General features: G+C 63.0%; 2 protein-coding genes across 2 annotated transcripts in view; both read left to right on the top strand.

Annotated features, from left to right (window-relative positions):
* MARK3 (microtubule affinity regulating kinase 3) overlaps positions 1-12326 on the top strand; it is a 143961-nt gene that overhangs the window by 34230 nt on the left and 97405 nt on the right. The window lies entirely within an intron of this gene.
* Positions 1919-12179, top strand: TNFAIP2 (TNF alpha induced protein 2). The gene is made up of 12 exons (XM_058655472.1): positions 1919-2131; positions 3985-4305; positions 4448-5087; positions 6974-7088; positions 7199-7321; positions 7439-7539; positions 7883-7981; positions 8149-8272; positions 8908-9030; positions 9146-9301; positions 10162-10283; positions 11651-12179. Exons 2-12 carry the CDS (start codon positions 3999-4001, stop codon positions 11790-11792), a joined length of 2052 nt encoding a protein of 683 aa, XP_058511455.1. The 5' UTR covers positions 1919-2131; positions 3985-3998; the 3' UTR covers positions 11793-12179.

The raw sequence follows: 12326 nt of genomic DNA, 5'->3' as shown, positions 1-12326 counted from the left end.
AGTCCGGTTTTGCCAGGTGAGGGTCGTGACTATCCCGAGTCCTGCTGAACTGTCCACTCCCAACAGGAAGTGTTGTTCTGCTCAGTTCATCACAATGAAAAGAAACAGTCGTCCCCAGAGCAGAGGGAAGGGTGGCAAGTCTCACGTGCCCGGGGCCTGGTCTCTGGGTCTATCTTGCCTGCAGGGTGAAGCCGGCCACTGTCTCCAGCCGCCCCCGCAGAGCTGGCCGCTAGTCCAGTTGCTGGTCACAAACTTCCAGCCAGCAGCCGACCCCCGTTCCTGGTGGAGGAGGGATTCTTGGCTGGCCTGTGGCTCCCCCGCTCAGGGAAGGGCCCTTGGACACGCTCTGCTCCTGTCAGGAGCGGGGGCCGTGGGCTATCAGCCCTGAGTCATCTTTTAGGAGGGCTCCCTGGTGTGGGAGCGCCACAGGAGAGGTGGCTGTGCCAGGTGTTGTCCTGGCTTTGGCAGCAGCAGCGCCTCTGGCTCTCACCCCATTACCCTGACTGAGCTGGGCCTGACCCTTGGGACCTTGTTGGCTTCACTGCAGTGTCACCCTGGACCCTGGACAAGGACCAGGAGCTGCTGTATCTTCATTGATGTGTTTGACATTTGACATACGTATATGATTGACTTGCTTGCAAGACTGACAGAGAAAGTTCCTTCCCCAAAGAGCTGCGGGCCCAGGTCAGGCTGAAGCCAGGAGCCTGGGCTTCGGCCCCTTCCGATGGGGGCAGGGGCTCAAGCGCTTGGCGAGTCATCAGCTGCCTAACTGGCACACTAGCAGGAAACTGAGTCAGTCAGTCTAGAGCTGGGATTTGAACTCTCACTCTCATATGGGATGCTGTGCTACCGTACCAGCCCTCCCCTGCCAGTTCAAATCTGCATTTCCATTTTATTTAAAGGAAGATAGGGCTCCCGCATCCAGTGCCCGACTCCCCAAATGCAATGCGGCTCAGAACCAAGAGCCTGCAACCTGCCAGGGTCTCCCGCGCTCCTGGAATCAGGTGGCCCAGCTGCTGTGCCACCCTACGGCCACCCCTGAAGTGGGGGCTCCTGGAGGGGAGAAGTCAGGGCGGAAGGAGCAACCGTCTGAGCCGTCAGAGGACCTCAACGCCTTAGTGGACCCTGCTTCCCAGCCCCACACTCGCCTTGGAGAGTGCTGCCAGGACCTCTCACACCCTGGTGCCCACAGCTCTCCTGGCCATCCCTGTGGGCACTGCCAGACCACCAGCCCCTCCCAAAGACCCTGTCCCTTCTCCTGGGTCCAGCTGACCCCTCTGGCAGCCCCCTTCCACCCAGGGACCCTTCCGCGCTGTGCCCCCAGCAAGCCCCCCACCCCCACACAAGGCAGGGCAGTGGCGGGCAGTGGAGCCCAACCCAGCCTGGCACCTGGCCCACAGCAGGAAGAGGAAGTCCTCCCCCCCAAGGGACACCCCCTGAAGGCACCCACCCCCTCAACAGCCCCTCCCCAGCCTCAAAGGCCTGTGTGCCTAGGCTGATGGGGGGAGGAGGGAGGAGGTGGGGGAAGGGGAGACAAAAGGGGGAGGAGCGGAGGCTGTAGCCAGAAGGGGAAGCTGGTGCCCGCCCGGGAAATTCCTGAGTGTCAGGGAACTTTCCAGAAGGCAGGAATTTCTAGGGTGTGACAACGGAGCAGGAGAGCTGCTTGGGAGCCCTCGGTGGGTTCTACCTCCCTGAGGCCCAGACCGGGGCGGGGGGGTGGGGTGCGTGCGTGACCGGCCTCTTGGCCCACTGGGCAAGCGGGGACCAGTCCGAGCCCCGAGGGCCTGAGTCGGTCACAGCGCCCCTTCGCCTCCTCCAGGAAGCCCGCCGGCCCCTGGTGGGAGCCGGCAGGAATCGCTCTGTGACGCGGGAAGGCGGCGCCCGGCGCCCGGCCCCTCCCGGGCGGCCAATCAGAGGCTGTCTGGGGGACCCCGGACGGCCCCGCCGCGCCGGGCAGGGGGAGTCTGCGCCCCTGCGCTCCCCGCCCGCTCCGGCGCTGCGCTCTGGCCGCTGCGCCTCCGCCCGCGGGTTTTCCGCGGCCGCCGGGGCGGGCAGGGCCGGGGGTGGGGCCTGCGGCTATTTCAGGCGGCGCCGTGCGGGACCCGGAGCGCGGCGGCCGGATCTGGATGCAGTAAGTGACCCCGCCGCCGCTCCGGGCCGGCTGGCTGCCCGCGGGCAGGGCCCGGCGCCCTGAGGGGACCCGGGACGCTGGGAGGGGACGAGAGAGCGGCGTCGAGGCCGGTGGTTCTGGCGCTTCAAGGACATGGGTGCCCCAGCTGACCCCTGCGTGCCTCCCCCGAAGCAAGGGTCGGGCTCTGAGTCCCTGCCGCTGCCCAGGGGGAAAGCTGAGGTTGTGCAGGAAGGACGTGCCCAGTGCCCAGGGGCACGCTGCTGAGAGGCCCAGCTGAGCCCACACAGTTCTCTTCCCACTACTGCAGTAGCCCTGGAGGACAAGGCTTGGGAGCCCCCTCCCCTAGGGGCTGCTCAGGCAACGCAGCCCCCCTCCCTGTTTCCCTTCCCTAATTGCTCCCCAGGAGGACAGTGATGGGGCCCCACTTGTCGGACCAGCTATGTGGGTATTTGGCACGAAAGGGGCCTGTGCTGGGAAGAGGTGCAGGCATGCCGCATGGGCAGGGCAGGGCTGCCTGGCGGCCTCTCCCCTGGTGACCACGGCATCCAGAGCGGAACTCCCAGGCCAACCAGCACCAGGGTGCAGGCAGATGGAGAGGGGGCAGAGAGAGGCACCAGGCATCTTGTTTCCAAGAAGTGGCTCTGACCAAGCTGTGGGATGTGGGACAGCCCCTCCAGGGAGCAGGGTGGATGAGGGGGCAAGGGATGAGGACCAGCCCTAGCCCCCGCCCCTGCAGAGTTCGGAGCAAAGCATTACACCCTGCAGCCACAGCTTTTCCTGGGTCCCTGAGTCATCAGGAGCTTGACTGTTTATTCTTGGTGGGGACCCTCTGGCTGGGAACTGGGGAACCAGCCCTGCCTGCTCCTGCCCTGGGTGTCAGCCAGAGTCTCCGTGGTGGCTCCCACCAGTTCTGTCAGCTCTCAGGGACCTGGGCATCTGGAGGGGGTCACTCCACCTCTCCGGATACAGCTGAGAAGGCGGCGGGGGGAGGGGACCTGGAGAAGGATGGGCTGGGCTCTGCGGTAGATGACCCGGTTCCACATCCAGGCTGCTGACCAGACGGACTTTCAGGCTAAGCTTGAGGCCCTTCTGGGTGGAAGAGAGGAAGAGGAGGGACGGGTGCCCAGGAAGGGCAGAGAAACGAGAAGCCTTGGTGATGTTGACAGCCACTGGCCGTGCTGTGCTCTCTGCAGACCTCACACAGGGCACAGCGCTTAGGCTCTGCTCCCCTTGTTTCTGCGCAGGGGTCCCCCCGTGACTCCACAGCCAGAGATTGGGGCCTGGCCTTGGAGAGGCGTCTGGGGGCCCGACCATGATCATTCTTTACCCCTGGCCTTGCTTCGTCCCAAGGGACAACAGGTGGCAACCAGCCTGTTCCTTGGGGTGTGTGGGATCCAGGGAGGGGCTTCCCCACAATTCCTGCTTTCTGCACAGAGGGAAAGGGGTCCAGAAAGTACCCTCAGAGACCTAAGTGCATGGGTGTACCAGGCCCGTTGGTAAATGTGTGGCATTTGGCCCTAGCCCATGTCCTTTGACTAACTTAGGGTGCCAACTGCGGTGTGAATAGATCCTTTGCTGTAGAGGAGCTGTCCCCCACAAAGTATCTGCCTGTGATGGGGTCACCCACGGATGCCTCCCAAGTGCTTTCCATCCTTGGTTGGTTGATCCCGTGCGTGGGCCAGCAACCCACTCGCGAATGGGGGTACTGTAGCCGCCTCTCTTGGGGAGGGGCTGTGTCAGAGGCGGCTTGGAGAGGAGTGGTGGGCAAGGGGCAGAGCGTTGGTACTTCGCTGGGCAGGAGGAAAGAGTGCGGTGAGGGACCACTGAGCCTCCCGCCTGCCCCGCCCCTGCAGGCACACGCCAGGGGATGCTGAAGATAATGACCTTCCTCCGAGACCCTCTCGGCCAGCAGTCTGTGCCAGGAGTCCTCGACTTCCTGGGGAGCCCCCAGAAGCTGCGCTCTACCTCCGAAGCCTCCATGTCTGAGGCCTCCTCCGGCGACCTGGTGCCCCAGGACAAGGAGGAGGAGCGGACAGCCAAGAAGAAGCCCAAAACGCTGGCCAGCATGTTCAGCGTGTTCACCAAAGGGAAGAAGAAGAAGAAGCAGGGCCAGTCCAGCTCCGCCGAGTCCACCGGCCAGGCCAGGCCAGGGTTGCAGGGACCCCCGCCCACGGGTAGGCCTGAAGGGGCTCCCGGGGCCTCAGCCTGGGGCGGGCTCAGCCTTCCTCCGAGGCGGGGAGGGGCGTCTGCGCGGCCAGCCTGTGAGTGCCACCCGCCAGCACGTGCCCCGTGCTGATGCGGTTTTCTGGGCCGCAGTGGAGGAGCTGAAGGCGACGCTGGAGCACGGGCAGCTGGAAGCGGCGTGGCCACTGCTGGAGCTGGAGAGAGAGCTGCAGGCGGCGGCGGCTGCGGGCGGCACGAGCGCCGAGGAGCTGGTGCGGCGCCAGAGCAAGGTGGAGGCCCTGTACGTGCTGCTGCGGGACCAGGTGCTGGGTGTGCTGCGGCGGCCGCTGGATGTGCCGGCCGAGCGGCTGCGCCTGGCGCTGGCCGTGCTGGCCGAGCAGGAGCGCGAGGACGCACAGGTGGCGGCAGAGCCTGCGCCCGGGGCGGCGGCCCTGGCGCCCACGCGCCCACGCGGCTGGCTGCAGCTGTGGCGGCGCGGCGTGGCCGAGGTGGCAGCCGAGCGCCTGGGCCAGAGGCCGGCCGCGGGCAGCACCGACGGCCGCTCGGAGGCCGAGAGCGCCTTCCTGCACATGGGCCGCACTATGAAGGAGGACTTGGAGACTGTGGCCGAGCGCCTGAAGCCGCTGTTCCCCGCCGAGTTGGGCGTCATGGCCACCTACGCCCGGTGCTACCACGAGCACTTCGCTGCCCACCTGGCTGCCCTGACAGAGTTCGAGCTGTGTGAGCGGGACACCTACATGCTGCTGGTCTGGGTGCAAAACTTCTATCCTAAGTGAGTGGTGGCTGGAAGGGTGGGGGTTCTGGGCTCAAAGGGCAGTCTGTGCCATACTCCCCTCACCTCCTGCCGGGGGTGTCTGACTAAGCAGCTTAGCACCCCAACCCCTGCATTTCCTGGGCTCCTGCCAGCTTCTCCACCTGGGGAGACTGAGGCCTGGGCCTCCTTCCTCTGTGAGCTTGCAGGCTGGGGAGGGGCTGAGTCTGACAGTGAGGGGCGCTGAGCAGGTGCCTGGAGTCAGGACGCCCCTGGGGAGGCACGTGCAGGCAGGGCAGGTGGCGCACAGTCCTTGCCTGCACTGGGAGGCTGAGCCAGGGGCATTCTGGGAAGCCAGGCATTGGCTGGGGCGTGGAGCGGAACGTGTTGAGCGGGGTCACTTCATGAGCCCCACATGGTGGGTTTCTGGGCCACGAGGCCTAGCACCCTCAGGTGGGTGGTCGGCTGCCTGTGCCCAGGGAGTCCTTCCATGCCATAGCTGCTCCAGCTTCAGGCATGCCCTACCTGACCCCAACTCCACCTGTTCCTCAGCCAGCCAGACATGTCACAAGAGCCGCATGGGAAACTGCCACGGAGGCAGGGAGATGCCCAGCCACGGGCAGGGTGAGGTGGGTGGCCTCGGCACCCCTGTGCTGGGTCTATAGCTGTGCAAACAACATCTGAGGGTTTGGGGAGCCTCCAGGTGCCAGTGGGGCCTGTGGGAGCTGATGGACCAACCTCAGGCAGGAAGACACAGGCAGAGCCAGTGTGGGCAGTGGGCAAAGAGTCAGCAGCTCCCAGGGCAGGGGTGTGGGGTGTGGGCAAAGGGTCAATGGCTCCCAGGGCAGGGGTGTGGGCAGTGGGCAAAGGGTCAGCGGCTCCCAGGGTAGGGGTGTGGGGTGTGGGCAGTGGGCAAAGGGTCAGCGGCTCCCAGGGTAGGGGTGTGGGGTGTGGGCAGTGGGCAAAGGGTCAGTGGCTCCCAGGGTAGGGGTGTGGGCAGTGGGCAAGGGGTCAGTGGCTACCAGGGCAGGAGTGCCGGGGAGGCCAGCTCCTGTATGTTGGTCCTCACATACCAACGCACCCCCCCTCTGCCCATCTCACACCCTTCCCACTCAGGTCCAGAGCAGTCAGCCAGGCAGGAAACCAAAGCCTTGGGGGGCCGTGCACCAGGTTGTGGTCCAGGGAGACACTTTAGGCCTGACTGGCCAGATGTGTGGGGAGCAGAGCTGTATGCAGCCTGGTTGAGGGGCAGGGAGAGTCTTGTTCCTAAAGATTCTTATATATTAGAGAGAGAAAGAGAGACTCTTCCATCTACTGCTTCATTCCCCAGATTGCAGCGATGGCTGGTACTGTGCCAGGCCAAAGCCAGGAGCCCAGAGCACATGGGCCGTCTCCCACTGCTTCCCCAGGCCATGGGCAGAGAGCTGAATCAAGTGTAGCAACTAGGGCGTGAACCGGAGCCCATATGGGAAGCTGGGTGGGGTCCTTCTTGTGCCTTCAGACCTGTGAAGGTGGGGCAGGTCACCTGGGAGCTCTGAGACATCACCCCTACTACAGAGGCACCACAGTGGAAGAGAGAGGAGCAGGTGGGGGCACCCGTCCTGCCCACGGCAGCCCACCCCCAGGCACAGCAGGGCTGGCAGGCAGAGGGGCAGGCCGACAACGAGCCAGGCCAGAAGTAGTGGCCGGCTGAGGACCAAGCTTGCTGACACCGGTGGCTCCCAGGACAGTGTAGGGGAGCCTGGGGACAGGAGTGCATGGCTGATGACACCCAAGCCCAAGAGGGCACCAAGAGGGCACCAAGGGGGCACCAAGAGGTCACCAAGGGGGCACCAAGGGGGCTGAGGGAGGGGCTGTTGATGGAGAGGGCGTCTTTCCTCACTCCAGCCTCCCCCTGCTGCCCACAGCGATATCCTGAGCAGCCCCAAGCTGGCAGGTGAGCTGCAGGGGCTGCAGCTGGGCAGCCTCCTGCCCCCGAGGCAGATCCAGGTGCTGGAGACCGCTTTCCTGTCCAACGAGGTGGTGAGTCTCCCAGTGGCTGGGAGGGACAAGAGACGGGGCTGGACAGGAGCTCGGCATGCAACCCCACTGAGCTGAGCCGTGTGGTGGGTGCTGCCACACACAACCCACAGGCCAACATAAAGGAGCTAATGGCCCGCGCCCTGGAGGTGGAGTCGCAGCGCTGGGCCGAGGGTGCGGCCCCCCAGAGGCTGGACGGCCGCTGCCACAGCGAGCTGGCCATCGACGTCCTCCAGGTGCGTCTACCAGAGCGGCCCCACGTCCACTCATCGCTGCCTGTATGCCCGTCCCCCACCCCCAGTGCCCTGAGTTCCAGCCTCGCTCACCTCCCCTGCCCTCCCCCCGACACCCAGATCGTCTCCCAAGGCCAGACCAAGGCCGAGAGGATCACCCCTGAGCTGGGCTCAGTGATGAAGCAGATACTGCTGGCGGAGCTGACCAACTTCCTGCAGAGGTGTGTGTACCCACAGTGCCTAGGACGGGGCTGCTCCATGGTGGGCCCTCCCGCCTGCACCAAGAGCCTCGGGTCATCCAAGCTCTACCGAAGCAGTGTGGGAGCTTCTGGATCCACAGTGTGCTGTTGGGGGTCTGAGAGCACCTCCTCCTCACAACTGCCCTCGCCTTGTGTGGTGGCCCCCTCCACCCCCGAGGACCCCTGGTGGTGCCAGCCCCGGAGGGCCTCTTGCCCTCTCCTGGGCTGCTGGCGGGGGCTGAGGCACACTGGAAGAGCCCTCTGGCAGCTGCTCTGGCCCTGGCACATGTGCTGGGTCTGAACGGACCCCTTCTTGTTGCACCAGCTACCAGGCCAGCTTTAATGACTTTCTGGAGCAAGGCAGACAGCTGGGAAATTACAGGGCCAATGTCATGGCCAACATCAACAACTGCTTGTCCTTCCGGTGAGGTGCTGGGAGGGGTGGGGATGGGGGAGGTGAGGGACCTGCCACCGTCAGGTGCATAATGGGGAACTGGACAGTGTGGGCATCCCCAATTGGACTGCGCAGCCATGGAAGGTTTGAGTGTTTAGATGGGCTCCCTGAGTGACCTCCCTGCCTCTACATTCCAGGACATCCATGGAACAAAACTGGCAGATCCCACGGGACCCCCCAAGCCACCTGCTGGCCCCCCTGAACGAGCTCAAGAGCCGTGGCTTTAACGCACTGCTCCAGACACTGTTCTTGGAACTAAAGGTGGGAGCCTCTCCCTGGGCAAGGAGCTGGAAGGGAGGGACTGGGGGAGGGGGATAGCTGGGGCAAAGGGCACACAGGACCTGCTCCCAGTGTGAGGTTGGGGGTCCTGGAGGGCCCATGACCTTGGCAAACAGTCTGTTCTTCTTAACATTTTGGCTTGACCCACCCCTGACTTCCCCCCAGAACCAGACAGCTCGTCCCATCCAGACCAGCCCAGAGCCCACGAGGGGTCCCCTTTGCCCAACTCCCCCAGATGCAGCCCTGAACACAACTGCTGGGACCTAGGGACAGCACAGGGTAACACAGGATCCCTGGAAACGAAGAGGAGGGGCCCGAGCCATGAGCCCTCACTGACCCAGCCAACACAAGGCCTTGTTTATACCGAAGTTTATTTATGTAAGCAGAAGGCACTGGAAAGGCCTCGGAGCTGGCAGACCAGCTGTCCTGGCTCTGAGCTACAGCTGAGTAACCTTGCACAAGGGGGCAGACACCCGCCTCCACTTCCTGTCTGTGAGCAGGACCTGCACTGTCCTGCCCGGCTTGCCTGGGGCCGCTGGCATCTGCGCCGTCTGTGGCTGGTGACACTTCCTGTCCTGAGCGTGACCAGACCTCCTGCCCGTCTCTGTCTCTGCCAGCCGCTGTTCAAAAGGCTCACACAGACGCGCTGGGCGGCCGCAGAGGAGATCTTGGAGGCGATCCTCGGCTCCATGGTGGGCAGACTGCCTGAGTTCTTGGAGCTACACGACTGCTTCCGGGAGGTGAGGGGCCCTGGGCTGCTGGTGCCGCCTGGGGATGGAGGGACAGCCCAGACACATGTGCGCACGCCACACACACACACGTGTGGATACACACACGCCCTGGCCCGGCCCCCAGGAGCTCATGGAGACTGTCCACCTGCACCTGGTGAAGGAGTACATCACTCGTCTATGCAAGCGGCGCCTGGTGTTGAAGACGGCCGAGCAGCAGCAGCAGCTGGCCAGGCACGTGCTGGCCAATGCCGAGCTCATCCACGGCTTCTGCACTCAGAACGTGAGCCCCCCACGGAGCCCCCCATGCACTGCCCAGGGCCCAGGACAACCCTCCAACACAACCCTCCAGCACTCCCTCCAACACAACCCTCCAACACAACCCTCCAACACAACCCTCCAACACAACCCTCCAACACAACCCTCCAACACAACCCTCCAACACAACCCTCCAACACAACCCTCCAACACAACCCTCCAATACAACCCTCCAACACAACCCTCCAACACTCCCTCCAGCACAACCCTCCAACACAACCCTCCAACACAACCCTCCAACACAACCCTCCAACACAACCCTCCAACACAACCCTCCAACACAACCCTCCAGCACAACCCTCCAACACAACCCTCCAACACAACCCTCCAATACAACCCTCCAACACAACCCTCCAACACTCCCTCCAGCACAACCCTCCAACACAACCCTCCAACACAACCCTCCAACACAACCCTCCAACACAACCCTCCAACACAACCCTCCAACACAACCCTCCAACACTCCCTCCAGCACTCCCTCCAACACAACCCTCCAGCACTCCCTCCAACACAACCCTCCAACACAACCCTCCAACACAACCCTCCAACACAACCCTCTAACACAACCCTCCAACACAACCCTCCAACACAACCCTCCAACACAACCCTCCAACACAACCCTCCAACACAACCCTCCAGCACTCCCTCCAGCACTCCCTTCATCTCCACTGAAGCTGAATGGCGTCTCAGGCCCCCCCCTCATGTGTGTGGGTGTCTTACCCGGAGCTCTCAGGGCCCCCCCGCGGAGTGTGTGTGGGTGTCTTATCCGGAGCTCTCAGGGCCCCTGAGTATGTGTGGGTGTCTTACCCAGAGCTGTGCCCACAGGGTTCCCCTGCAGCCTGGCTGCATCACGCCCTGCCAACCCTAGCTGAGATCATTCGCCTGCAAGACCCCAGTGCCATCAAGATTGAGGTGGCCATGTATGCCACCTGGTACCCCGACTTCAGGTAAGGATGACGGGCCCTCTGTGGGCTGGGGTCTGACATGGGTGCTCTGCCCTGCTGAGGCCCCGCAGCCACACACCTAGCATGATGCTGCGAGTGGTGCCAGGATTTGTGCATTTAGTCTTCCCCCGCCCCCCCCCACCCCCCGCTGGCTTCCAGATGGGCCTGAGAGCTTAAGAGGTGTGGCCAGGGTGCCAGAGTGGATAATGGATGGGTTAGAGACAAAGCTCGATGGTCAGGCCCACAGACCCTGCTCTCTCCTCACACTCGGGACACTAAGGTCCGGGAGAGCAGTGTCCACCACTCACCCGATCTAGGGCTTCTTGGGGGCTGCAGCCTGTGCCCTGTCGAGAAGGGCTTCTCTGGCTACCCAAGGGTCTGGTGAGCTAAAGACATGGGGTCTTCTGGCTGGGTCCCCTGATGTGACAGAGGGAATTGACATGTCTCAGCCCAGTCCAGTTTCCTGGCTGAGCTACTGCACCCCCGCACTCATCTACCAGCTTGTAACATCCCCCTCTGTCAGTCCACTCATCCGCTCAGCTGTCCTCCTACACGTCAGTCCATCATCTACCCGTCCATCCATCCACCAACCTATCAATCATCCTTCTGCCCATCCACTCATCCATCCACACATCCATCCACCCATCCATTTCAACCATCCATCCCATCCACCTGCCCATCCATCCCAACCCTCCGCCCATCCACTCATCCATCCGCCCATCCACTCATCCATCTGCCCATCCATCCATCCACCCACCAGCCTACCAATCATCCATCTGCCCATCCATCCCAACCCTCCGCCCATCCACCCATCCATCCGCCCATCCATCCACCCATCCGCCCATCCACCCATCCATCCGCCCATCCATCCATCCACCCATCCACCCATCCATCCATCCCGTCTGTCCGGCCATCCATCCACCCACCAGCCTATCAACCATCCATCTACCCATCCATCCCAACCATGACCTGGCAGTCAGTTCTAGATGCTGGGATGTAATCGAGTATAAAGCAAGCTAGGTCTCAGCCCCGCTTCACGTAGCTGATGGTTTGTGGAGGGGCAGTAGTCATGACACTGTTAGGCAAAGAAATGCATGTGCAAGGTATAAATATGTTCATACGAGATCTTGAATGACAGCAGACCCGACTTCACCATTCTGCTGGGACCTGGGGGTCCCAGAAAGCTAAAGCTGAGACCCTGGGGGTCTCAGAAAGCTAAAGCTTGGCTGCTGCCAGGGACAAGGAGACGGGTGGGCAGTGGGCAAGGGGAAGCAAGCGCCCATATGGGTCATAGTCATCTGGGGTGCCGGGGGCAGTGAGCAGGGGTACTGGGCCCTGATCCACTGACAGGACACTACTTCTCCATGCAGCAAGGGCCACCTGAGCGCCATCCTGGCCATCAAGGGGAATCTGTCTAGCAGTGAGGCCAGGAGCATCCGGAACATTCTGGACGTCAACACGGGGGTGCAGGAATCCTCCAGGTCCTTGTTCTCATTGATAAATGTTGGTTAGCTCAGCCTGCCCCGACCGAGCACAGAGCAGGCTGCTCTGGAAGCCGTCCACACCGACACTGCCCCCACAACCCCTTTTGGCCAACACACAGGCGCTGGAATTAGACAGACCTCTGGTGGAGCAAGGGCACCCATTAAGGGGTGCCCCCAAGGTGATGCCCAAAAAAGTCCTTCTAGAACCACAGTTGGTGGAGTGTGCATGGGACTGAACCAAGAGGGAGGGTGTGGCCAGGACCCTCACACAATTAGCCTCACCACCATCCCTCTCGTGGGTGGTCCTCAGCGTCCCCTCCAGATCCCCGGAGCCAAGAACCAAGCATCGCCCTCCCTGTTTCCCTCAGGCTGTGTGCATGGCTTGAAACGGGCTCTGCAGGTCTGGAGTCAAAGACAGAACTGAAAGGGGAGAAGGATGGGGCAACTCTTCCCTGGGGTCCCCTGGTACACTGGGGGCAGAGCCAGGATCAGCCCACTGACCCCCAGGGGTCTCCTGGTACACTGGGGGCAGAGCCAGGATCAGCCCACTGACCCCCAGGGG

Source organism: Ochotona princeps, chromosome 26 (genome assembly GCF_030435755.1).
Source record: "Ochotona princeps isolate mOchPri1 chromosome 26, mOchPri1.hap1, whole genome shotgun sequence".
Lineage (NCBI taxonomy): Eukaryota > Metazoa > Chordata > Mammalia > Lagomorpha > Ochotonidae > Ochotona > Ochotona princeps.
The sequence above is the reverse complement of the archived record's forward strand: the minus strand, read 5'-3'. Positions and strand labels throughout refer to the sequence as shown.

Bases quoted from the DNA above. Each gene is read 5' to 3' on its own strand.
- TNFAIP2 (XM_058655472.1), top strand. From the start codon at position 3,999: ATGCTGAAGATAATGACCTTCCTCCGAGACCCTCTCGGCCAGCAGTCT. The intron at 7,089-7,198 runs GTGAGTCTCCCA...CACAACCCACAG, and splicing joins CTTTCCTGTCCAACGAGGTG to GCCAACATAAAGGAGCTAAT. The intron at 7,982-8,148 runs GTGAGGTGCTGG...TCTACATTCCAG, and splicing joins AACAACTGCTTGTCCTTCCG to GACATCCATGGAACAAAACT.